The 26,376-nt window shown below is 36.6% G+C and overlaps 1 protein-coding gene across 9 annotated transcripts in view; it reads left to right on the top strand.

Annotated features, from left to right (window-relative positions):
- MBP (myelin basic protein) overlaps nucleotides 1–26,376 on the top strand; it is a 235,349-nt gene that overhangs the window by 111,355 nt on the left and 97,618 nt on the right. For 6 of the 9 annotated variants that reach the window (XM_088130987.1, XM_088130986.1, XM_088130992.1 and 3 more), the window contains exon 2: nucleotides 24,699–24,771. In XM_088130987.1, coding sequence (XP_087987113.1) covers nucleotides 24,724–24,771 — 48 coding nt within the window. In that variant the 5' untranslated portion in view covers nucleotides 24,699–24,723. The remainder of the gene's footprint in view (nucleotides 1–24,698; nucleotides 24,772–26,376) is intronic. The other 3 variants (XM_088130990.1, XM_088130989.1, XM_088130984.1) reach the window with 1 other exon arrangement.

Below are 26,376 nucleotides of genomic sequence, written 5' to 3' on the forward strand. Positions count from 1 at the left end.
GGGCACCATATGGGTCTCCAGGGGAAAGCTACTCCAGAGGGTTGGGGCCATAGCAGATTCATTGGCTCTTCTTTCCCCCTTCCCATAACAAAACTTCAACATCACTGCTCAGGATGAATGGACCAAGTGAATAGCTTCTAATATCCAACTGACCAATTGGTAGGAGACCTGATCAAGTCTCCTCCAGGAGATATCTCCATGTACTTTGTAAAGAGAGGTCAAGCCCAGTCAGCTTGTATGATTTGTTTCCTGGTCAGGGAATCTTGAAGGAATAGCAAAGGAGTTTGTTTTATCACACTAAATTAATGCATCCTGAAAAAATTAAAATGTTGCCTGTGGCTATTATAACAGTTCAGTGGTCTTTTATTTTTCAGAGTCAATATTTCTAAATATCAGATGCTTAGACTGCCAACAAGGGATGTCACTTTTATTCTTTCTCCTCTTTCAGAAATATTTGGCCGGATTTTTTGAGAAACAGAACACTTGACTAAATGGGCTTTGGTTTTGCCCATCATAACTGCTTGTGTATTCATAAATCTTATGCTAAAATCTACACTTCTCTTGCAAACATAAATGGATTCTGGTCCCTAGGCTACATCAATTTAGGAATGATTGAAGCAGAAGCTAATGACTCGCTTGGTTCAGTGAAAAACAACAACAGATTAATATCAGAACTTTATCCAAAGAACTTTGTCCAAAGTAGGAAGGAAAAACACAAGCTGATTAACTAAATTAAGCCTGAGGAACATTAATGATCAGCATTATATAGATCTAAGATTATCTTATCATTTATACAGTATGTATTTGTACCTGTGTCTGTGCATATATAAATATAATGTTTATAAGGTAAAATTATAATATTTGTAAGGTATAGATTTTAAAGTACATTACACACACACACACGAAAAAACATAAAACAAATATATGCCCTTAAGGTATGGACGTAAGAGGATTGTACTGAATCTTACCTCCTTTGGCAAACCCTGTCCATTCATTTTGCCTTTTTTTCTTTTTGGGGGAAAAATAGATTGGGCAATGGAATACTATGAATAATGAGTAATACTTCTCCAGAATTGGCTTCTTCCTAGGGCTAGGGTTCCACCTGGCATGGAGAGTGTGAACAGGTATGCATGTAACATCCACACATGAGTGATATATAGTCCAATACAGTAAATTGTTGGCTCCTTGTAACAGAGACATTGGCAACCATTCAATTATAGGAAGATGTTGGGTGGCATGCCATTTTGAGTCATTTGAATTACAAACCGCAAGGAGGATTGCAAAGATATTCTAAAAATTTACTGATCTGCTTCTGATGGCCTTTTTTAAAACAAGTCCTTCAAGTCAAACTTCATTCTTGGTGACTTTATGGTCGTGTGAGTGTAATCTTCTTTGCGTAATACAAAAGTGGCTTCCCATTGTTGTCTTTTACATTTTTTTTTTTAACCTTCCCAATCTAGCCTACAGCTGTGGTCTTTCCTGATAGTTCTTCCATGCAAGAACTAACCAGATCTAACCCTGCTTAGCTTTTTGAGATCAACTTAGGTTGACTAGACTCTTTTATATCTCTCCAAAACTAGATTCCCATGAAGGGGAAGAGGGAGAAGATCTTGCTGTATCCCCATGTTTGACCTCAACACATGGATCCTTAAGTTCTCCTCTCTCAGCCCAACCTATTACATAGGATTTTTGTGGAGATAAAATTAAGGAATCCCCTTCCCCCATGTAAGCTGACTTGACCTCACTGAAGGAAAGGAGATATAAATACAATAAATAAATAAAAAACTTGGAGTTTCAGTTATATTGTAAAAGCCCCTTTCCAACTTTAACATGCTGAAAAGGATAGAGGAAACTGCATATAGTGCTCCTTTATTAAGCTCCGTAGTGTTGTTGTTTTTTTAAAAAAGCATTGAATAGTTTCGTGTCCTTGGACTTTCAAAAGTATGGGTAATGTGTGATCTGTGGAATCATGTGAGAAGACAAAAATGCCTTTAAAACTTGTTTAAAGTTGCAAAAAACAAAACTTTTTATAAGTGGAAAGATATGTGTTTTGTGTGTGTGGTACTGAATAAGAGGATGCACTGCAACACAATCCATGCAGTATGCAATGGAAAACCAATTTTGCAAAATTACTAATCCAGTCAAAAGAACTTTATCCATTTCCTAATTCATGGATGGGCAATCTGCAGCCCTTGACTTAATTTCATGTAGAACTGACTTTAAAAGTCTTCTGCAAGCAAATGGTTCAGATGCTGATTAGAGTCATCTGTCCATTTCTAGCCTGTTGTTTGGGAGACAAGTGGGTATCATAAAGAGAACATGATTGTGGGGGTGGGAAGAATATCAGATAGAACGGAATTATAATGTAACCCAACCTACTTCTTGCTTTGGCCCCTCCCCATACAACTTGCTTTATTTCCTCCCATCAGTAGTATGGAGACTCCATTAGGTTAACTATAATGGAATGCAACCATAGTAGAAATGCTCACCTTATTGAAAAGGATGGATATGACTTAAGTTTAAGATCTTTATATTTATAGCAATTTTAATGACACTTTAGTTAACTTTGTATCATCCTTTTAGGCACAGATTGATTGTTCCTTTAATAATTTGGGTAACACTCCTGCTTGGACGATTATTAATATGGATGTTATCACAGTTCAGTTCAGGACCTGTGGTTTTTGTAAATGTATGAATTCTTTTATACATCTACATTTATTTCCCCAGAGCAGATTTCATAATTTTAGTTCCCCCTGGGGCATGGTCAGAAGCTAAGTAGAACTGGATTGACTCATTCTAAATATCACCACCACCATGGTATCACAGGTGTGTGATTTTAGGCTGTATTTTCTGTACTTGAGTTCTCTTCTCATGAGTTACATTGTAGATATTTTATTTACAGTTTTTGTGATAGGTTGGATTGTGAAAAACCATAAATATGGTTCACAAAGACTATAATTCTACAAATTTTAGGGAGACTTGTATGCCAACTCTGTCATGGTTGCCAAATTTTTTATTGTGAGATATTATAACCAGAGTTGTGTGTATACAGGTTTGTGTATGGGTGTAAGACAGAGAAGGTGAGGGAGAAAGAGAATGGGTGCATAGGTACATGTTGTTTCAAAGGTGAGATTTATCCAGTTCTTTTTCAGAGTTGAAGTTGGAACTGTATTATATTTGCATATAATGCATTTGTCCATGAAATGCTAATTGTGTGAGGAGATAACATCCAAATAAAGTCGCAGTATACAAAACAGAGTGTTCAAAGTGCAAACCAGAAAACTGACTATAGTATTTGTCCTTATGATTGGAAACAGCCTTGAACTTTTAAAAGAGAATGAAGTGTGATGCTGTCAGATAGTGTTAATGCAGTGACTTGGCTAAATTCCAACTTGATAATTAAGTTTTTCCTACCTAAAATACTTCTTTCAGAGATGAAAAGAATTGTTATCATTTGCTGTCCTGGATAAAAAGTAACTCTCTCCATTCTCAGACCACTGAGGAGAAGAATGCCTCTTAGAGGCAAATCATTCCCATTCCCCCCTTAAAAACAACCAAAACCAAATTCCCCCCTTAAAAACAACCAACCATTCCCATTCCCCCCTTAAAAACAACCAATAACTGAGTTTTTCAACATTTGCCCATTTCACTGCCAGATTTCAACCATGCAGTCTTAAGATGGAGAGCCAGGCAAAATTTGATTTGCTGAGGTCCACATGCAACCTGTGGGCCATAGTTCCATTCCTGGGTTAATTGGTCAAGGGAATCTGTTGTCTTTTGTTTCTAGGACTTAAGATTGCTATAAGGAAGAACCATAATAAATCACTTACATTTGTGTGCAGAACCTGGGGCCCTACCAGTGTTGCTAAACTACAGTTCCCAACAGCTCAACCAATATGGCCTGTAATGAGAGATGCTCTCAGTTCTGTTTAGCAACATCTGGAAAGTTATAGGTTTCCCAGGTCTGATTTATATGCTTGTTCTCTTTTCAAGGAAGCTGAGAACAGTATGTGATGTACAGTAAGGTAGATGATTTTGAGAGACAGCACAGCTGACAAACCTAAGAGAAACATTCATGGCACTTGCTGTGTTCCTTCTTTGCTATTAAACATTATATTCACAGATTTTAGTCCAGTTTCTCTCTTACACAAGTAATACATGAGTTTGTGAGCAGACAGCAGCAAATTCTACTCACCAAAATTGGCAAGTAGGTAGTAAGTTTCTGATGACCATTCAACCAGCCAATGTAAATTACAGAATGTAGAACATGGTCATCAGGAGAAGCTGAGGCAGGAAATTATTGAATCCAGATGGAGAACAATGTGGATGAGATGCGCCAGCTGGCATATGCAGCATGGTCCTCAAGAGCTTTGTCTGAATGTCAGCTTCTGCATGCTGTGCTTAAAAAACAGAACATATAGTCTGTAGATAGCTGTTAAATTCTAGCTGGAGACTGCAGAAGGTCATGTGTTGTGCTTAGTACGTGCATGAATGCAAATCAATTTGTCACGTGTCCTATGGTACAATGGCAATAGGCATATAATGTATAATGTCCTCATTAAAGTAATGATGATGGTAATAATAACATTTTTCCCAGCTTGATTATTGCATCATTTATTTTACTCACTGACAGACAAATGGGCTGCCACTTGAAATAAAACATCCATAAGCTGGTGTCAAACAATTTGAGAAAATACATGTGCATATACTGTATGTTGATGGATTTTTTTTTAAATTATTTTCGGCTATCTTTTTAAATGCTATTTTTATGCTGCTTTTCTACTTCTGCTAATTCACCCAACAGCCCTTTCTGAATCACTACATCTTTCTGCATTATTTAACTATGGTCTTCCATAGTTGCTGTAACATGTTTTAGTATTTCTAAATCCTAGGCATTTATTGGTTGAACTAAAGCTACTGAAGTTTTTCAAGCAAAGCATAAAATTAAATTATGTTTTCTAGGATAATTGCAATTACTGCTGTTAGCTTTGAGACTACATATAATAATAAGTCCAGAACAGTCTCTATAATTGCTCCCCATTACTGTATAGCAAATACTGCCCCTGCCTGGCACCAATTAGGTGGCCTTTTATTTGGACCAGACAGTTCATACATAGGTTACATTTCATGGATTGCCCAGCCAAGCACAGGATGGGCAAGAAGGTAGCAAATAAAATTCTGTTTTATAAAGGTGCTGTTATTGCTTTCTCATGTAGGGTCAGCCAGCTTTGGGAATCTTCTCTGGTATCATCTATCTCTCCACAAACATGTTATAGTTCATGCAATCACCAGAATGTGTGGATTTATGTGCAGATGAGTGAAATCAAAACATGGGATTTCTCTTCCAGCATTCCTCATGACCCTTGCTGAGAATTGGAAATTGAAGTACATAAATCTGGAAGACGCCTAGATTGCAGGAGGCTGATTTGGGCTATTGATTCTAATCCTCTGCTCTAGGCTCAAGACAATTAAATTGTGTTCACAGCCTGAAATTGTCTCTCTGTGTGCCCAGACTTAATTCTGTCTTGTCCTTCACATTCATTGCTCATTCAAAATGTTGGTTGTATTCCTAATTCGAACATGATTTACTAACCTCCATTTCAACAAATGTTCACAAGGGCTTCCATCAATCAGTCCGCTTTACTAAATAAATTTTCACATCTTTATTACATGCCTCCAAAGATGCATGAAGCCAGATCAGGGGAGAAGAGAATTAGTAAGGAGATTAGTCAAGTTAGATGGTAGGGCTTTTGTGGTTGAAAATGTTATCAGCAAAGTTAGATGGCCAGGCGTATCAGGTTTAAGATATAAGCGTCACTTTTACATGATTGTAAATGCATCATAGTGAATATTGATTTTATTGCTTTTATGTAATTTTAACTGTTGTTTTCGATTGTGGTTGGAATGCACCAGCGGGGAGCATGTTATAAATAACTGTTTGTTTGTCTTGGATACATTTGAGAAATAATCTGAGAGCTGGTGCTTCTCAGGCCAGAGTGGGCAGTTCTCTAAATACTCAAGAACCACTCAGCTTCAAGATCACCAAGAACCACACAGTCTGTTAATTCATGAGGAGGGCAGGAAGAAAAAAGGAACTATATATTTGAGCCACCATAGGTATAAGAGATATTTATACCCTTACGATGGTAGCAGGCAGTCAACTGATTTATATGGTGTCATTCTGGTTAGCAGTAAAGATTCTTATCTAACTGAGCTGTCTCTGTGAAACCTGCCAAATCTTAGCCTAAGAAATGAGTTTATCTCTGTGAAAGAACAACTCTGTAATGTATTACCAAGTTGTGAATAAGGGAGCCTTACAATACCAAAGCTTAGATGATAACTCTATCGTCTATCAATTTATTTATTTATTTGTAAAAATATATATGGCCACCTACATTGTATGGAACAACTGTAGGCAGCTAACAAACCCAAGAATAATAAAAACACCACCAGTGCCAGAACAATGCTCTCTCAAAAAAAAAACCAAAAAAAAAAAATGCTGGGCTGGCTTCCCATGCCTGAGAGAAGAGGCAGGTCTGATGGCCTTGCAGAAAGCAGGGAGGCCCTCTGTGTCTGAGGGTGGAGGCTGTTCTGTGGAAAAGGCATTGAAAATAATAACTGGAATACCAATAGCATTGAAAGTGATCCTGGAGAAGACAGTCTATAACGGTATTTCTCAACCTCAGCGATATTAAGATGTGTGGACTTCAACTCCAGAATTCGCCAGCCAGCATGCTGGCTGGCGAATTCTGGGAGTTGAAGTCCACACATCTTAACATTGCTGAGGTTGAGAAACACTGGTCTATAAATTGGTATAATGCCTACTGTTATGCACACTCGTTGTAGGTGCAAGAGCTTTTTGGTGTGCAAATGGATCTTCTCCCTTGACAGAGACGATTACATAATTAACTGAGAGTGAGGAAGTCTTCTTAAGAAGCAGCTCTCATCAATAAATGTCCATTATGCCATGAAGTATTTATCTACCATATATATACCAGTTAGAGCACATCATCTAAATTGCAGCAGTTACTGAATAATATTGTAAGGTTCACGGCTACCCGGAAAACTTGAAATCAATCAACAGCACAAAATAAGAGACTTCAAGCAGGGACTTCTCTAAGCAGATTTTCATTTGGCCAAGCAAAAGTCTGGGTGCTCACACCATGCACTAGGAGAGAGGAGGGTGGCACACCCTTGGAGACAAAACCACAGCCTTTTATAGTATTTTTAAAAAGGCAGATCTTAGTACCATTATAATAAAGATGAGTTTTACAACCAGTCAAAGAAACTTTAGCACAATACATTATTCCCCGCCCTTGTTTGCTTAAATTAACTCTATTCCCTGCCTTTGTTTGCTTACATTAATTTAAAGGAGTTCCCCCTAACTCTTACACCTTGTCAGTCCCTGCAGACCCTTCTTCTGGGTCCTCCCTCCTTATCAGGCCTCAGACTTAGTCTCTTCGGGAAGAGTTTTCCCTATTATCTGAGCGAGCTCATCTGTGGTTAGTTGCTTCCTCTTGCAATTTCGCTAAGTGCTGTTAGTATTGAAGCTTGGCTATAAAGAACTCTGCGCATGCTCTAAAGCTATGAAGTTAACATTGCCAATTTAGATATTGCTTCATTGCCACTTTAGATATTGATCCCTTCCATATCTATCAGGGACATCTAAAAGGGTTCATTTATTCCAGTCCCTTATAGAAATATTGAATATCTATTATCGTGGATGAATATTCAGTAGATATTCAATATTTTTTGCAACAAAGAACTTATCATTCATGGGCAGTCTGTTTCACTGTCCAAATGCTATTAGGAAGTTCTTTCTAATGCTTTCTTATGAAAGCTCTTTCTTAATGTTTAGTTAAGAGTTGTTTCTCTTGGTTTGAATCATGCCTTCCCACTAATAATAGACGTGGAATATTTCAGAGGTTGTATCTGACCTTGTGTGTGCACCAAGCCCCATCAGCCATTTCCCACTGAGCACTTTTAAGTATTCCTTCTCTACCCTACCTTGTTTTAACCATAGTAATGCATGGCTGCTTTATTTGGATTGGCTTTGTGAAGGCTAAGCACAACTAATGGAAGTTAGCAGGTTTTGTATTAGAACATCCCCAACCTGGTGCCCCTATTTCCCAGAACTCACAGCTTTTGTCCAAACGGAGTAGAAATTCTGGAAGTTGAAGTCCAAACATATCCCCAGTGGTGATAGTGGGGGGAGCATTAAGTTGCAGAAGTTGCAGAAATGCTTCTCATTTAGAGAAGCAGAAGAAGTAATGGTTTCAATTTGATAATCTGTGCTTGTTATTTAATCATTTATCATATTCAGCCTTTTTAACAGCCTAAACAGCAACAACAACAAAAACCACAAATGTTTGAAACAGATGTTTTCAGCTTCACTTAATAAAAGCTAGCAATAGGAGTCTTTCCCGTCTTTTCAAATGTGTCATAAGCTTATGCAGCTAAATGAAAAATTGAGGGATAATCTATTTTTGTGTTTTAAAGGGTTCAGTCAAAACATAGTTGAAAATCTTCAAAATCTTGTACCACGTGCCTTTGGAATAAGGTGTGGAACAAACTGGTTTGTCTGAATCATGCATAAAGGGAAGTACACCCGGGAGGTGTGTCTTTGCATAGATAGCAAGCAATTAAACATTCTCATCCAAGAGAGCAAACAGGAACTTCTGTGGTTAGTTTGAGTCTGACATTTTGTAAAAGTCACCTTTAAAAATACAGCGTACAACAAATGCAATATATTTAATGCCAGTGCCATTAAAAACATTTTAATAATTTACTAATTCATATATAAATAAATGATCAGGAAAGGATGTGACGGTTAATATAGTGAATGCAAGGATTGAATTATCATAAGGTATGCAAAGTACAGTGGTACCTCGGTTCACAAACTTAATTCGTTCCACGATTCTGGTCGCGAACCGAATTGGTCACCAACCAAATCAAATTTTCCCATAAGGTTCAATGTAAATAAGGTTAATCCGTTCTGAACCATATGTATTTTTTTTTAACCACAAAAATATGAAACAAAGTACAGGCGATCTCACCTAGAGGAAGCCACGACCACGTGTCAGAGCAGGGAAGATGGCCACGGGTCGTCTTCGTCACCCAATGCAGAGTTTGTGAACGGAAGCAAACTTTTGCAAACGCTCCTGTTCGTGAACCGAATTGTTCGTGAACAGAAGTGTTCATGAACCGAGGTATTACTGTATGTCTTTGTATATTGTATAGTTCCAAACTTTGGGACAGGCATGTGCATTTTGTGGTCTTCAGATATGGCTGAACCACAAATGCTATCAGTGCAGCATGGCCAGTGTTGAGAGAAACAGAGGCATAGCTATATCAGGAGGAAAAATGTATTTCAGTCCTATGGGACAAATTAAGGAGAACTGGTGGGCTCAAGTTGCATACCTGGTGAGTGCAGTATCATATTTCCTGTAGACAGACAGAAAGAAACTTTACTTTGGTCACTGACCAGTACAAATACTGTACATTCAATAAAACAAACAAAGCAAAGTTAACCCCTGACATCAATGACTACTGACCACCATTTGTGGGTGAAGCTTACACATTATGTAGCAAAACTTTGCTACTTTTAGAGAGAGAGATTTATCCTGGTTATCTAACAAATAATGCAAATAAAAATTATCAGTGTGTCCCAGAAATTTAGATTAAAAAAAGGTAATCAGCTGGTGGCAAATGTCCCTCTCGAACTGGCAATACAAAAGAACATGGGCTGTGGTTTCTGTAGCACCCGTGTCACGGGGGCAGTGTCGAGTTTCATAAGAGATTTTCCTATATTTCCCTTCCAAAACAGCCGTGGGGAGGACATTAGGTCAAGCTAAAGCTCTCCTGAATTTGGAAATTGTGATGTGATGTAAATATGAGGCAGGTATAGAAGCTAAAATTTGGTTATTTATAAATATGTTGTGAGAGAAAGCAGCAATTTCTGTTTGGGCTTCTATATCTACGATTCTTTGCCTTAATATTGATGTAGCTTGATCTAGCCCTAAAGTTGGCATCACTGGAAAAGCCATAATGGCTCAGTTTCTTTTGGACAGCTGTTTCCCAAAATAATTTGAAATTGTCTGCCAATATTAGATGGGTCTAATTGGTGTAGTTTTAGCCAGCAGGTAAAGATATTTATACAGAGATTGGATTCAAGTTTACTTAGTTTGTTTTCCTGAATGCGTTTTTATTAGTCAGTGCCAAAATAAAGTTTCTGTCTGTCAGTCTGTCTGTTTCCTGTAGGGACCAGCCAGTTATTCAGAGATATTGAGGGCAAGTTTGCCTTACATGGCTGACCCAATCAGCTGCTCCCCAGAAAAGATATCTAGCCTCCCTGGGCCAGCAGCACACAATCACTCAATGGGGAGTGGTATTTTCAACATCCTTCCAGCCACTGCAAATGAGGCTCTAACTTTTTGGGCTTATTTCCCATGGAAACAAATATGATGTTTCATGCTATGCAGCATGGCTTTGTATTGGCTGTTGTCATTATATTATTGACTGTGTTACTGCTGTTACTTTAAATTTGTGTTAACAGCTCAGAATCCTGCACTTTTACTCTAGGATTTCAACTTAACATCCATTTTTTCTATAATCTATTAATTTTACTAATCATCAAATCCATATATCCTAATTTCATTTTTTTTCTATTTCCTGCAAAAAGTCCAAAAGGGGCTTCCAATTAGCATTAAAATTATCCTATGTCTTTTCTCTAATCAAAGCTGTCAGTTTCACCATCTCAGCTAGTTCCATCAACTTTACAATCCATTCTTCCATCGTAGGTAATGTCTAGTCTTTCCATCTTTGACCATATAAAAGTTATCATATATAAAAACAAAGGTCCATGAAATTTTTCCAGTTGTTTATCTATCAGCCCCAAAAGAAACATCTCTGGTTATGACTGTATATTAATCTTCAAAATCTTCTGAATCAATATATGTATTTGAGTCCAAAATTGTTTAGCTTTATTACATATCCACCAAAGATGATACAAAGTCCCTTCTTGTTCACATTTCCAACATATATTTGAAGTCCCTTTATACATTTTTTACAATCTTTCTAGTGACAGATATCATTGATACATCATTTTATAAACATTCTCTTTAAGATTATAATATAATGTAAATGTCAACCCTTTCTTCCACATATTTTCCCATTGTTCCATTTGTATATTATGTCCAAAATTTTTAGCCCATTTTATCATACAGTCTTTAACTTGTTCATCTTCTGTTTCAAATCTCAACAAAAGTTTATACATTTTAGCAATAAGATGTTCATCGTTAGTACATAACTCAGTTTCAAATACAGTTTTATCACATTCAAAACCATATGTCTTTTTATTAACTTTAAATCTTTCTACTAATTGTACATGTGAAAACCATTGACACATATATCCTTCTGATGTCAAATCTTCTCTTGATTTTATTTTAAATTCACCCTGGTAGAAATCTAAAATGTCACCATAAGTTAACCATTTCTGCTTAATTACTATTTCTCTTGTATAATATGGTTCTTGGTGATAGCCATAAAGGTATTTTTGGACACAATCTAGATTTATACCTATTCTTAATTCTAAAAATGGCACATCTAATAAAATGATTTTTGAAATCTACATTAACCTTAACTTTGTCATACCATAAATAGCCATGCCATCCAAATCTCAAATCATATCCTTCTAAGTCCAATAGTCTTGTTTCTCAGTGTCACCCACTCTTTCATTCAAATGAAACAAGAAGTTGCAAAATACAATTTCAAAGGTAAAACTAAACCTCCTCTTTCTTTGTCATCCTGCAACACCTTGTATTTAACTTGTGGTTTTTTGCCTTGCCACACAAATTTAGATATATCCTTCTGCCATTGTTTAAATGGTAAGTCAGTAGTCACAACTGGTATTGTCTGAAACAAAAATAACTTCCTAGGCAAAAACTTCATTCTTATCACAGAAATTCTTCCCAGCAATGACAATTGTAGTTTCTCCCATCTTAACATGTTTTTTTAACTTCATTCCATATCTTAACATAATTATTCTAAAACAACTTTCAGTTCATATTTGTCAAATTAACACCCAAGTATTTAATTTTTTCTCAATCTTGAAACCTGTTTTGTGCATCAATTCTATTTGATCTTGTGTCTTCATATTTTTGTTAATATCTTTGCCTTTTGTTTATTAATCTTAAAACCAGCTAATGCACCAAACTCTTTTAATTTTCTCATTAATAGTTCTATCCCTTTCAACAGCTCTTCCAATGCCAGCACCAAATCATCTGCAAAAGCTCTCAATTTTTATGTCTCTTTTTTAATTTTTACACCTGTTATCCCCTCATTTTACCTTATGTCTTAGTTCAAAACTGCAAAAACCAAGATAAACAAAAGTGGGGATAATGGACATCCTTGTCTTGTTCCTTTTTTTATCTCACATGTTTTTATTGAATCTCCATTGACAATAATTTGTGCTTTCTGTAGTGTATATATCAGTTTGATCCATTTTATAAAGTTCTCACCAAAATCCATATCTTCTAAAACTTTAAACAAAAATGCCATTTAAGGTTGTCAAAAGTTTTCTCTATGTCCAAAAAAACCGTGCAGCTTGTTTTTCATTATGCTGTTCAAAATATTCTATAATGTCCAATACTGTTCTAACATTATCTTTTAGTTCTCTTTTAGGTAAAAATTCACATTGGTCTAATGGATAAAATCTGGTAAAACCATCTTCAGTCTATTTGCCAGAATCATTTTAAATAACTTCTAGTCACTATTCAATAATGATACTGGTCTATAATTTTAAGTTACATTTAAATCTTGTCCCTCTTTAGGTGTTAAAGCAATATTAGCTTCTTTCCACAACTGTGGCATTCTATCTCCTTGTAAAATAAAATTCATTGTCTTCTGGAGAGACTGTAAAATTTCATCCTCAAAACATTTATAATAAGACTCTGGTAATCTGTCTGTTCCAGGTGTTTTTCCTGGCTTAATCTTTTTTATAGCTTCTGAAAGTTCCATTATTGTTACAGGCCCATTCACAGTCTATCTTTGTATATCTGTAAGCTGTGGTAGATTTTGAACTTTTATTTTTTCCAGAGAAATATCCTGTCCTTTACACAGATGAGAGTAATGCTGATGAACAGCTTTTTGTATAGCCAAATTATCTGTCAAAACCGTATCTCCCTCTTCTGTAGTGTACCGCCAACCACTTCTGTAGTGTATTTGTAAATTCAAAATTCTTTTGTTTGGCATAGTTCATTTTAGTTTCCAGTTATCTTACTGTAAGAATGAATGAATGAATGAATGAATGAATGAATGAATGAATGAATTAATTAATTAATTAATTAATGTTTAAAAAAGTGAAATGATCCCATCCAGTTTGCTGCCATTACAGATGGACTTGGAGGACTTATGAAAGTTCACCTCTTTTTGCTTCTTGCTCAATCCCTTTGTCAGTGTGTGAAGAAAATAGCAAAAATTAGACAAGGGTGGGATGCCTAGACAAGTGCCAGTTTTGTATGACTACACTATATCTCTGGATAAAGTTTTAGCAGCTGAATAAGAAGGATAACTTGGAATGGTGGTATCCTCAAACATCCCTGCCTGAAACTAACTGCCTCTATTACTCTGCCTAAAAGATTTAGCTTTTCTCACAACAAACTATCCTGAGATAAGGTGGTCATGCAGACAGGAGTGTATAGTGTATAGCTGAACTAAGTTAGGGAGATAGGCGCAAGTAGTCATGGGCACTTGGGTCTGTACAGTAGGGACTAAACATACAGTGTACATGCAAGTCCCAAATTCTTACATACCTCCTTTGAAAATCAGTGCTAATCATGTAAACATCTCTGGAGCTGTAAATGTAGGACTGCTGGAGAGGGAGATTGCTTTAACTTCCTGACTTTACCACATTTTATTGGATAATTTGAAGACATTAAGTGTGAGGATTGGAAAGGATCTTGGCAATCACTTGGTTCAACCTCCTGCCCAGTGCTGAAGTCTGCTACTATAATAGCAGTAGACTTCAGCACTGTACTAGAAATAAAAAAATGACAAAATCTCTGACAGATGGCCATCCAGCCTCCACTTAAATACCTCCAGGTGAATCCACCATCTTCCAAGAAAGTCTGGTCCATTTTTGAAATTCTTCCTGATGTCCAACTAAAATCTGTTTCCTTGTAATTTAAATCCATTGTTTCCTATCCTGGCTTCTGGAACAAGCCAGTGAGCTAGCTAAGCATCTGCACAGGGCAGTTGTGTCTGAATCTGAATGTAGAAATTGGCCATCATGGCTAGTAACTATTGCCAGTTTTCTTGTCCATTAATTTGAACAATTCTCTTTTCAAGCTATCTAAGCTAGCGATCAGTATCATATCTTATGATAGTGAACTGGCAAATAGTGCTCTTTGAAGGTTTACAACATTTTGTCTTTTCTGAATCTCAAGAACTGCAGGTCTACACAAAGTTTTGAAGAAAGCCTATTTTCCATTTGTGTGAAAAGACATTGTGAGCTGACCTTGAAATGCACTCAACCATTGCAGCTTTTGCAATGTGGTAGCCAGAGAAATCTCTTCATATTTGAAACATTTACTCAAATGTGTGCTATTGCTACTAGTGTTAAGTTCATTGACACATGTAGTTCAAGTACAATTATTATCCTAGAACAGTGGTAGACAGTTTGGTGCCTATGGCCACCAGTGTCCCCTCAAATACTTCTTTTGAGGCCAGTCAGGCTCCCTGCCTCACATAGCTTTTTGGTTGGTCTTGTTGTTGTACCTGGCTATTCCCACCTTAGCAGCCATTTTGAGAATATTGTAGGTAAGTCCCCCATGACAGTCATGTTATGACTGTGCCTATCACAAAAAGACTAATCTCAACCTGTGCTGAATGAAATATTCAGAAGAAAAATATTCGCAGCAATAAGAATCTATCTATCTATCTATCTATCTATCTATCTATCTATCTATCTATCTATCTATCTCTATCTATCTATATATCTATCTATCTATCTATTAAACAGTATCATGTAACCACAAAATATTTATGATTTGGAAAGTGTTAGGAAAGGCATCAATTTCATGAGAGGCTAAAACATTTGTGAAATCTTAGGCGATACAATATGTTTGACTTTCAAGATTGAAAACTATTGATTTGCATCAATACATTTCACTGTAGTTATACTGTACTAAAGTAGTGAAAGTGTTCCTCTAAATCTTAATATATTGGTAACAGCAACAATTGTTATATATTATCGTTTAATACAACACCCTATGCACACTTTATCAGCTGATGTTTACTCACCAGAGACTTGCATGCTGAATGGGTCATCAAAAGATCAAAGCGGATTGCAATGGAATCAGTTCACATGCTTTTTTGTTGTTACTGTTGTTTCATTTTTATCTTATTTTATTTGAATATTTTATCTTAACAAGTTTTACAGACAGAAATCAAAAAATGGCAAAATACAAAAAAGGGAAAGAAATACATAAACTACAAAAACGAATAAAAAACAGAAAAGAGGGAAAGTTTCTATATATGTCAGATATTAATCAATGTCAAACAGATTTCTAAATCTACCTTGGGGGGAAAGAGTAGTTAATGATTCTCTAACATTGTAAAATATTATAAAATATATGCCACAGAAAAATAGTCATTTTTTTGATGAACAGATAAACTTGCCATTTCAAAAACAAGTAAATCAGTTGATTTGCATGTCAACAAATACAGTGAAAGTAAAGATAATCCTGTAATGTGCTGTGAATTGTCCTTCAAATGTATTCTGTTTTGTTTTGCTGCATTAAATTATTTTGACAACAGATTGAGTTAAATTCTTTTTGGGAAAATGATGGTATTTCAGACTGCTCTCATATTTCATGCTGGTTTACCCGAAATGGTGTTATGGCCTCTGCTGATTTGCATGGTTATGAATATAACTGTAAAATGTGATAACTGAGCAAGTTTGTGGTTCAGTGACAAGAACAGATGAAGGAAGTGAACAGAGTGGTTAAACTGGTTTCAGACGGGCCAGGTGGCAATCCTACTTTAAAAATATATTTTCTTATCTCTCCCATATGTGACTGATTATAGCAAAAAAGCAAGTACATGTACAGAAGGGCAACTGACTCACATTACCCAAACATTATTATTCCCAGAACTTCATTCTTCCTATATGTGAATCTGGGATAAACACTGAGTCTATAGGAGTAGAAATGAGCATCTTTGTATCATTAAATGATGATTGAAAGTGCTGCCTTCTACTATGAAAAAATGAACCTTCAATCCTGCAAGTTAAGATTCTGCAACTAAACCCAGCTTATACCTGTAGCTGGTCCCAATAACAGAATTCAGCATTAATTTATTGGGGCTGTTCTTTGTATGGTGGGGCTGCATAGATGGTACTATGATCTTTCTTGAAGTATCTTGTCCCCCTATTTGCATGTCAGAAGGCACATCTGTATTGTTGCAGGAGCATGAAAATATGGAACAAGCTTTTCTGTACACATGTCTTTTGGTGCATGAAGAATGCAAAGATGAGGATGGGTTGACAAGAATGTGATAGCATAAGTGGTCCTATTCTCTCCTCAATGCAATTGTTAATAGTACAAAGGTGGTATATAATTGGAGCTAATTTAACAGTTGACAGAGTAGAAATAATAAAGGCCAGTATTGTACTATTATTACTTGCAAAAGGGTGGAATGCTACCCTTTCTCCGAGTTCAGGAAGATAACATTGAGGACACAAATGATTACATTTCATAGAATATATGTGTAGTGAAAAACTGAATTTATTTGATATAACTACAGGAAGCTTCCCAAATCTTAGTTTAGACATAATTCTAAAGCATGGTTCAGCTTTATTAACTGTTCTCTATAACTCCTTAGGCTTATAATGTGTTTGGAAGCAAATTTGATCTTGCTTTTATTGTGGCTTAATATAAATTCCTAAAGTTACTGTAAATTAGATGATGTTAAACTTGCACTTCAGCCCTAGCTAACCTTACCATTAGATGCAAACTAAATACATTGTGTCATTTTCAGACATCATAATAAATTATAGTTAGTGTTGAACTGAAAATGCTTGTTCAACCAACAGTTCGAATCATTTAACTCAGCCTTTAACCCACATTTGCAGGAAAGGAAACGCATGAGGCAAAGACTGAAACATTTTTAATGGCTAAGAACTGCATTTAATGGCTTTGCGGAGCAAGGGTCTCAGCAAATTATGGGCTTGGATGGAGCTGAAGTTTTTTGGTTGGGGGACAAACTTTGGATTATTTTTTCATGGTTTTAGCTTATTTTGGCCACAGCAGAAAGCAGTCACTAGCTGGCTGCTTTTGAAAAACATAAGAAAGGCCAGACCAGGTTAGTACTGGGATTGGAAAACACTAAGAAATCTGAAGTCTGTAGACTAGACGGGTAAGTAAAAACCAACCTAGAAGAAGAAAATAACAAACTACTTCTATAGTGCTGACAAGGAAACAATGTGGACATGTCCATGAAATCACCAGGCATAAAACTTGACTCAAGTGAGACTTTATCTTTAAACTTCTTTTATTTCTTATAAGTTTTGTGATGGGATGGACCTGATTTTCAGTTTTCAGGCTTGCACTACTCAGATTGACTAGCACCACTGGTGGGACTCTTGGGGAGGATACAGAAGAAGGGGTCCAATTAACTCACTTTTGTGCTAACATATCCATCTTTGAGTAAAGAGAAAGCCTAGCAACAGAATGAGAACAGGGATATTCAAAGTTGTCCTACTGAAGGGAAAGCAGACCCAGATATGATCTTTGGGACATCCTGCCTCTGTGCTAGACATTGTATAGGTCAAATAATTTGCTCTGACTTTTCTTTTAAATTGGTTGGTTGTATTTTCCACTGAAAAACAGTTCATCTGATTTTAACTCTTTGGCATATTGTCTGAATTAATGTGAAAATAGTTTCTCTAGCAAAAATAATGGAATGTATTATTAATAATTAAAAAAAACCTCATCAAAAATTAAAATTCCCTCTTTGGTTTTAGACAACCTATTGTTTATAGCACTATTTAAACTGTTTCATTTGAATAAACGACCATTTAAAAGCGATCTGTTTGACTCTTACAAGAGATATTACTTACTCTAGGAATTCCTTTATTAATGTTAAATTTTCATGTTAGCAGTAGAATAGCTTGCAGTGCTGTTGACATCAGTGCAGAATTATTTCTGCGGGATTCTGTCTTTTGAATGCATCTGATAAATAGCTGTGGTTTCTTGGATGAAGATCTTAATATTTTTAGCAATATTCTTTTATAAAAGCATTGCTGCTAATTAGCTGTGTGACAGATTATTTTTAATCAGTACATGTTGTTAATATACATACCTTAGATATGATTTCATCTAAAGTTTTTCTATATTCTGGGTAGGAAGCTTTAGACTGACGATTTAATGGGCATATGATGCAAGTTTGTACTTTAGACACTGTTTAGCAAATACTTCGGGTATGAAGCTCACCATTGATATTTCTCTATTCTCTCCCCACTATCCTATACTTTACAATTACTTCCTCATATATTTGAAAAATGTCCAAAATAATTATAGGTTTTAAAAAAAGAAAGCTAACACATTCAATTTCAAATGTTAAATCGTTCAATCATAGCACTGTCATGACTACCAAAATAAAATGGAATTTGTTTCTGTTGCCCTGATGCTAAACACATTGTTACTGGGTAGAGATGGGCAACTTTTAGTGGTCAGGGGCACATTTAACATTTTTGGGGGGATTGAATGGGGCAAGAATATACAGATAGTCCTCCCTTAATTATGGTAATTGGGACCTCCATCGCTAAGCAAAGTGGTCATAAAGCATGACGTCACATGACCACAGCAACTTGCGATGACAGTTCTGGCACTTCTGGTTGCCATTGTTAAGCAAATCCCACACAGTCATTAAGTGTGACCTTCTTACTTTGACTTTGCTTGTGGGAAGCCAGCAGTGAAGGTCATAAATGGTGATCATATGACCACGGGATGCTACGACATTGTAATTGTGAGTCGGTCACCAAGCACCCAAGTCGCAATCATGTGACCACGGGGATGCTGCAACTGCTGCAACTACAAGGACTGGTGTAAGTACACTTGTTCAGTGCTGTTGTAACTTTGAACAGTCGCTGAATTAGTGTTCATTAAGTGAGGAATACCTGTATAGTAGTTGGGATGGGAATTTTTTGTTGGTGCTTTTTGAGGGTTTGGGGAGGACCTGGGAGGTGGTACTTTGCTTTTATCATTATGTTAAGCCTATTTTACAGCCTACCTTCTTGTTTTGGTGTTTCCCTTTTCAAAATGGCAATTTATTTCATTGATTTTTGGAAACACTGATTAGAAGCAATCCATAGATTATTAAGAGATGGTTTCAGATTTTGAAGCCCCAAATTGACTTACTTTCTTAAAGAAAAAGAAAGTAAAAAATAAAATGAACAAAATTACATTTGCAGCCCTAGATGTACCCAGCCACTTAGGGAGATTCAGCCATGTTTCTTTGTTGCTGTTCTCATCACTTCATCCTTACTTAAAATAAGAGGATAATACTGATTATTTTCAAATTGTAAGTGTAGAGGTTAAAACAATGTGAAAAGCCTCTAGGTTTAAATACTAAACCAAGTGGTCTGGTTTGGTGCCTCCATAAAAATCTCCCCTTAAAACAGAGGGGAATAAATGTCTTATTCAGAAGGACCAAGGGGGCTTCTCCTGAAATAACTGGTCAGAATAGATGCACACAAAATATTCAAACACAGCTTCTGGAACAGCATCCCCTGGAGATATATACAGCTGCCACCCTTCAAATGTTCTAGAAGTCTTTTAAGACCTGGCTCTGTTCCCAGACCTGGGGTTAGGGTGTTTATAGAGTTACTGGCAATTTGGGGAGGGGGAATGTTATTCATGTGATTAAAAACTATATATGTATTCATTATTTTTAAAATTGTAAGTCAGCCAGAGTCTTTTTGGAGTCAGGCAGCCTTGAAATCCAATAATTAAATAAACTGCTGGCCTCTGCTTGCATTTGCTCTGTCCAGTCTTTTGAGCACCATCCATTTTTCTCTTTGACCTTCCTCATTCCTACTGTCAGAAATATTCCAGCTACCTTTGGTAATAATCTGATTCCCTTGAAAGAATGAGATATACCTTTTGGAATTCACTGTGGAAAGCAGAACCTTTTAAAAGTTTACTGGCAATAGTTAAATATGAGCAAAGTTGGCCATTATTCTTCATGTATTGCCAACTGCTCTCATTTATTGATGTTTTAATAGCTCTCTTTTATACTACAAAGTATACTACAAAGACAAGGAATTAACTGCTTAATGTGTTCTTGTCTGCCAACTGCCAGAAGTGGTTTATTGTTTATTATTTGATCACTTGGACCAGTCAGCCCAGCTAGCATTCATATGCCAGATTTTGAAAATGAATGGAATGTAGAGAACTTGATAATGCTCCCTGATAATTTACAGTTTGATGACATGCACAGTTAATAATGAATTTAAAACAGCTCTTACGGATCAGATTGTTGAGCGGGTTAGTGAAGATAGTTGAGAACTTTCAGGAACATTCCATGTAGCATCTGGCAGTAAATAGGGCAATCCATCTGGCACATCTGTCAGTCCTTAGATGCAAAAATACTATGTATGTGTGTGTGTGTGCACGTGCACATGTACATTGGGCCAGAAGGTTCTTCTGCGTGATTTCTTCCAGTCTGATTCAATTTTATGAAAAGCATTTTTCCTTTCTTTTTCTTTTTTCAAGGAAGATAAACTTCAGGTGAAATTCTCATGGGTAGATTGTGAGGTTCTTATATTTACCATAATTACTGTGTGAAAAAAAACAACTTCAGGATTTTTTGACACCTTGCAGCTAAAAACTAAACTCAAAATTATTACTAAAAACACCCTGAAAATGAAGTAGAAAAAGGGGAAGCTTTTTTGCAGAAGGAAATTTTCTGGAATTTGGTACAGATTTCGATTCAACATTAATACGTTTCTAATAATTTTTGTCTCATCAATATGACATTTTAAAATGTGTGCATAAGTGTGTGCCTGTGTGTGCAGATAGATATCTATATAGTACTAAAACTCTAGTGTTTATAACGTGCAACTGGGCAAAATGGTGCATCATAGAGCAACAATTTTTGAACCAAGGATGGACTAACTTACAGAATGTGTCCAAAATCCAGGACCCATTACTCCCTTAGGATGGAAATTTGGCAAATTTGTGGTTGCTTCAGCACAGCTGTGCTGCTGCACCGCCATGGTCAACACAGATCACGGGATCGTCATGGGTGTATCCCCGATCTCTTTCCCACCTCCCTCTGTGTCCTGTGCTCAATCCGCAAGGCCTGACAGGTGAATGGCAATTGGTTGCTTTGGAAATGAGGCAAAGATTTGAAATCTCTTACTGGCTATGGGCATTGAGAGAAGAATAAGGAGAATGAGGGAGCAACTTGGATGCCTGTCGGTGAGGTAGAGCTGACTGGGGGATGCCGGTGGTTGACAGGTGAGCCCTCTTCCTTCCTTGAAGGAGGGGGCCCTTGAGGATACATCAGAATGGGAAGCAAGGGTTCAGTTTTCCTCATGGTCTGTGGCTCCCTTTGTTCCACCTCCCCCCAGCAAAGTGGCAGGCAGTTCTGCTGATCAGCTGAGGAGAAGGAGGAGGATTCACCCAGGCTCTCCTGAGGAGAAGGAGGCAGCAGTGGCAGTTTCACCCCAGCTCTCCTGAGGATTGTGAGGGGAAGGAAATCGCACAACCCTATATTATATGTGGAAGGGGAGGGAGGGAGGGAGGGAGGGAGGAAGGAAGGAAGGAAGGAAGGAAGGAAGGAAGGAAGGAAGGAAGGAAGGAAGGAAGGAAGGAAGGAAGGAAGGAAGGTTGGTTTCTGATATTCCCTGCCAGCTTCCCTCAAGCAAAGTCAATGGGGAAGCCAGAAGCAAGCTGCAAGTTACTCCCACTCCCACTGCTTTTTTGCCGTTGGTCATTCTGTTTCTCTGTTTAAGTAAGGAAATATTTCTGAAATGATGACCCAACAGGTCACGGGTTGTCTAGTTATTGGATTAAAAAGAGGAACATGAAACAGTTGTCAAACATGAAACAGTTCTCAGTCTTCTATATGTGTTAAGTAGGTAATACATTCTTGCACTTCTACATGGATGAGATTTATTTCATGTACTCTTCAAAAGCAAGTTGTTCACACCAAGATACATAGAGCTATTATTGGATCAGTTTGATTTAAGACCATAATGATCAGTGTCAGTTGGACAGAAGCTGGATTTCATAGGCATGGTTTCAGATCCAGGCTTAAATCTGGAATCACTATTTAACTTTAGATCTCATATCTTCTGAAAAATTAAAACAGAGCATCAGAGTTTAACAGATTTCTTAGTAAGAGGAACTATAAACAATATAAAAGCATGGAACCTCATTAAATCCTTTTATATGTATTTATATTTATAAAACTATAAGAAGAACCTATTGGATCAGGTCAGATATCTGTCTAGTCCAATATTCTGTGAATTTGGAAAGCATAGCCCTCTTCCACATCATTCCACAGCAGGTGGTTTTTAAGGCATGCTACCTATGACTCAGGAGGCAGTATACAACATCATAACTAGGAGCCATTAATAGTATTTTCATCTAGTGTAAATTGGTAGCCATTACAATGTCTGATGACAGTTTGGTAGTTTAACTATGCCTTGTTAAAGTCCTTTTTTTTTTTTAAATTAGTACTGAATCTCTTTGTATTTAGTTTTTGTGGATGAGTCCTGTCATTGTGAGAGTTGTCCACATATGAGAGCCTAATGTGGGCAACCCTAATTAAATGGCTAATATAGAAGACATGCCTCTTCACCAAATAATTAACATGAAGAACATGGCCAGTCACAAAACACCAGTTTAAGAGGCTAGTCTGCCTACATTTATTTCAAATGATTTTTAATATTCAAGAGAACATTGTAAGATAAAAAGTCTAATTTAGTATGAATACAAAGATTTGCCTGTGATCTAAACCTTCTGCATGATTTCACCTGGGCGCATGGTCAAATTGACCATAGGTTTGAGTACACATTTTTTCCAACTGTACTTGCAATCATTTGGCTCCCTTTCTGACCTATTGGCTGAATATACATGAAGTCAGAGAGAGTTGGATTACATGTACAACCTCATCTCTATCCTCTTTGAATTCCTCGTGTAGTCAGGCAAAGGCCTATGAGGGCTTTGCAGAATTGTGAACGTTGAGCTCCAGAAGAGCATGTTTGGGCTATTGGATTGCTCTCTTGACAGATATGAGCCCTGGATAGCTTATTTTTATAGTGTGTTAGGTACCCATGGCTTCTTTAGCTGGTCCATGCTTGTGATGGTGGCTGTGTCACACATGGTTATTATTAGTAGAGAATGTTTTCTTCTGTTGAACACAGTACACTGTACCATACTGAAGAGTAAAAGTAAACAGGTCAAGTTTTCATGTTATGCAATGAAAAACATGATCAGAAATTAAATTCTACACATTCAGTTGAAACAAATGAAATCACTTTGGCAAGGGAGAGTTAGAAGTGATATTATAAATGGTGACTTAAATTATAATTTGCATGTGTCTATGAGTTGCTTATTTGCAGTATTTTCCACCACTGTTGAAACCCCAACCCTATCATATGAATGCTAGAAAAAGAATGCCTCAACAATGTGAAAAATTGGGCTATGTCAAAATTTGTTCTGCAGCATTTCTCTTTTACCATTCTCATCCAAGTCAATGTATAATAATTTGTTTTCACAATTTCAATTCAAAATTCAATTCAATTCAAAAAGGCCTAGACAGCAGGATTCATTTGCTGATCTGGATTAAGAAGTGGTTGGACACTGTATGTCTTTCATTATTCAATTATCTTATCAGCAGTTTGATAATAGCTGTCTATTTTGATGGAACTTCCATCTTGAGGCACAGCCAGAAAAGTAGCAGAATCTTTGAAAGACATGAAACAGGGGGGAAAAACCACATAATCAGTTATGTTGCAAAAAAAAAAAAAAAAAGGAAGTGAAAACCAACCAAAATAAAATTGTAAAACATTCTGGGAATGAGGTAACAGAACATAACTTTACTCTGCATAGGTAGAAAAGGTCAGGGAGAGTGGATGACAACCGTTAGCAGTATCATTGAAAACACTGTGTGTATGTTTTGTGCCTCATTAGAAGTGGTGTGTGGCTCTGTCTTTCTTTAGATTTCATTATTTATTTTTCATGTTTATTTTCATATCCAAGTGGCAAGGCATGAAAACAGATATTGTCAGATTGATTAGTGATCTACATTTTGGTGAGGTTTTGCTTTAGAAACACATCATGCAAATAAAAATAATAGCACTTAAGCACTACAATTTGCCTTGGTCACTGTATCTAAATTTAATTTTTCACAAGGATGCTGCCTTATACCAAAGGATGACATTGATCTCAAAACGGGCTGCCATGACTGGGGGGAAAAGTCTTTTTTTTTTTTTTAAACTTGGGGCTGAACCTGGAACATTACCTAGGCCAAGTATGAACTCCAGCTCTGGACTACATTTTCCGTAATAGTTAGTGTATATAAACTTATAGTGTATATAAACTTCAGGAGAGTATGGTTGTCTAATTCACACTTAAATCATTGTGATGCTTCTGACCAACTTTTTAAAAATTATTCTTATATTGTAGCTCTGGAAGGAACGTGCAGATCACCATGGGGAATCAAGTTCGAAAACAGGATCAAACTACTGAGAAGGTAAAGGTAAGGGAAAGCATTATCCTTGAAATTATGCAAATAGGACAGTAATTGGAAATACAGACCTTTCACTATATATTGGGATATATTTTGTAGGTGAAGTCAAAATACCAAATTTCAATACCGAAAAGGTTGTACTTCCCCAAATGCTCCGTACCAAATAATAGCTACAAGCTCAAGTATATTCTCAGATCTGATGTTATCCACTATATTGTTTCTATTTTTTTAAAAAAAAATTATGAAACTATTTCCAAACATACATAAAATTAAACATTTCACCATACGTGAAAAAAGGTAAAAAACATAACACAACAAATAAAAACATAAAAAAGACAAAAACAGCAGTAATTACAAATATAGTCCAAGTTCACCTGATTTTATAAGTCTTTGAAGGGGGAAACTAAGCTTTCAGTGTTCAGCAAGCCTATCCAAGAATGTTTTCCCAAGGGAGAGATAATGTGACATTTGCTGACTGGTAGAATATATAATTTTCTCAAAAATTGCTAGATAACACAGCTAGTATTTTTCCATCTCCTAAGGATTATTCTTACTGTTATTCCTAGGGCACAAAAAAAAAAAAAAAACAAAACCAAAAAAATCACAGACAGGTTGGTACACTGGTGAAGGTGCTGGCCCAGAAACTGGAGACTGTGAGTTGTAGGCCTCCCTTAGACATGAAAGCTGGCTGGGTGACTTTGGGCCAGTTGCTCTCTCTCAGCCCAATCTACTTCATGGGGTTGTTGTTGTGGGGAAAATAGAAGGAAGAAGGAGCATTAGGTATGTTCACTCCCTTCAATTGACCAAAAATACATTAAAAAGGCAAGATAAAATAATAATAATAATAATAATAATAATAATAATAACAACAACAACAACAGTAGTAGTAGTAGTAGTTGTTGTTCAGATCCTATTAAATTCCAACTAGTTGATATATAATTTAGTGCAATATGCATGGTTTAAAAACCAAAGTCTTCCCAATAATTCTGTCAACATATTCAATAACATTACTTCAAAAGGAGTACAGGTGGGTCCTCATTTAATGACCACTCACTCATTCAGCGACGATTCAAATTTACGATGGCACTGAACGAGGGAGGCTTACAACCGGTCCTCAGAATTCTGGCCATCACAGCATTCTACAGCCATGTGATCACAATTTCCAATGTTCCCTGCCGGCTTCCCACAAGCAAAATCAATGGGGAACTGGGCAGGAAGTCTGAAATCGTGGTCACATGAGGACCACATCTCACTTAACGACCTGTGCATTCCTCGCTTAATGACAGCAACTAGGACTTCCCAATTGCCATCGTAACCGAGGACCACCTGTATAAAGAAGAACATGATCATAATGTATGAGTTAAAATGCCCTCAAATTTCTTGCAACACCAACTATAATGCTTCTGTAAGTAACTCCAGAATTGGTCTGTAGTTGGGTGTGGCTAAAGTAAAATAAAGTAATAAAAGTTATTTGGTTTATGTCAGCCAAGTTGGCAGGTGGGAGAAGGAGTCTTACTTTTTAAAAAAGATGTGATTCTTTCTTTAAAATCTCCTTCTATTGGTTTCAGTAAGGTCAGGTTCAAACCGATACTATGATGATCCCAGTGCTAGGGG

Source organism: Python bivittatus, unplaced genomic scaffold, assembly GCF_059951505.1.
Source record: "Python bivittatus isolate LINGU-HERP-01145 unplaced genomic scaffold, Pbiv_v1 ctg000840_np1212, whole genome shotgun sequence".
NCBI lineage: Eukaryota > Metazoa > Chordata > Lepidosauria > Squamata > Pythonidae > Python > Python bivittatus.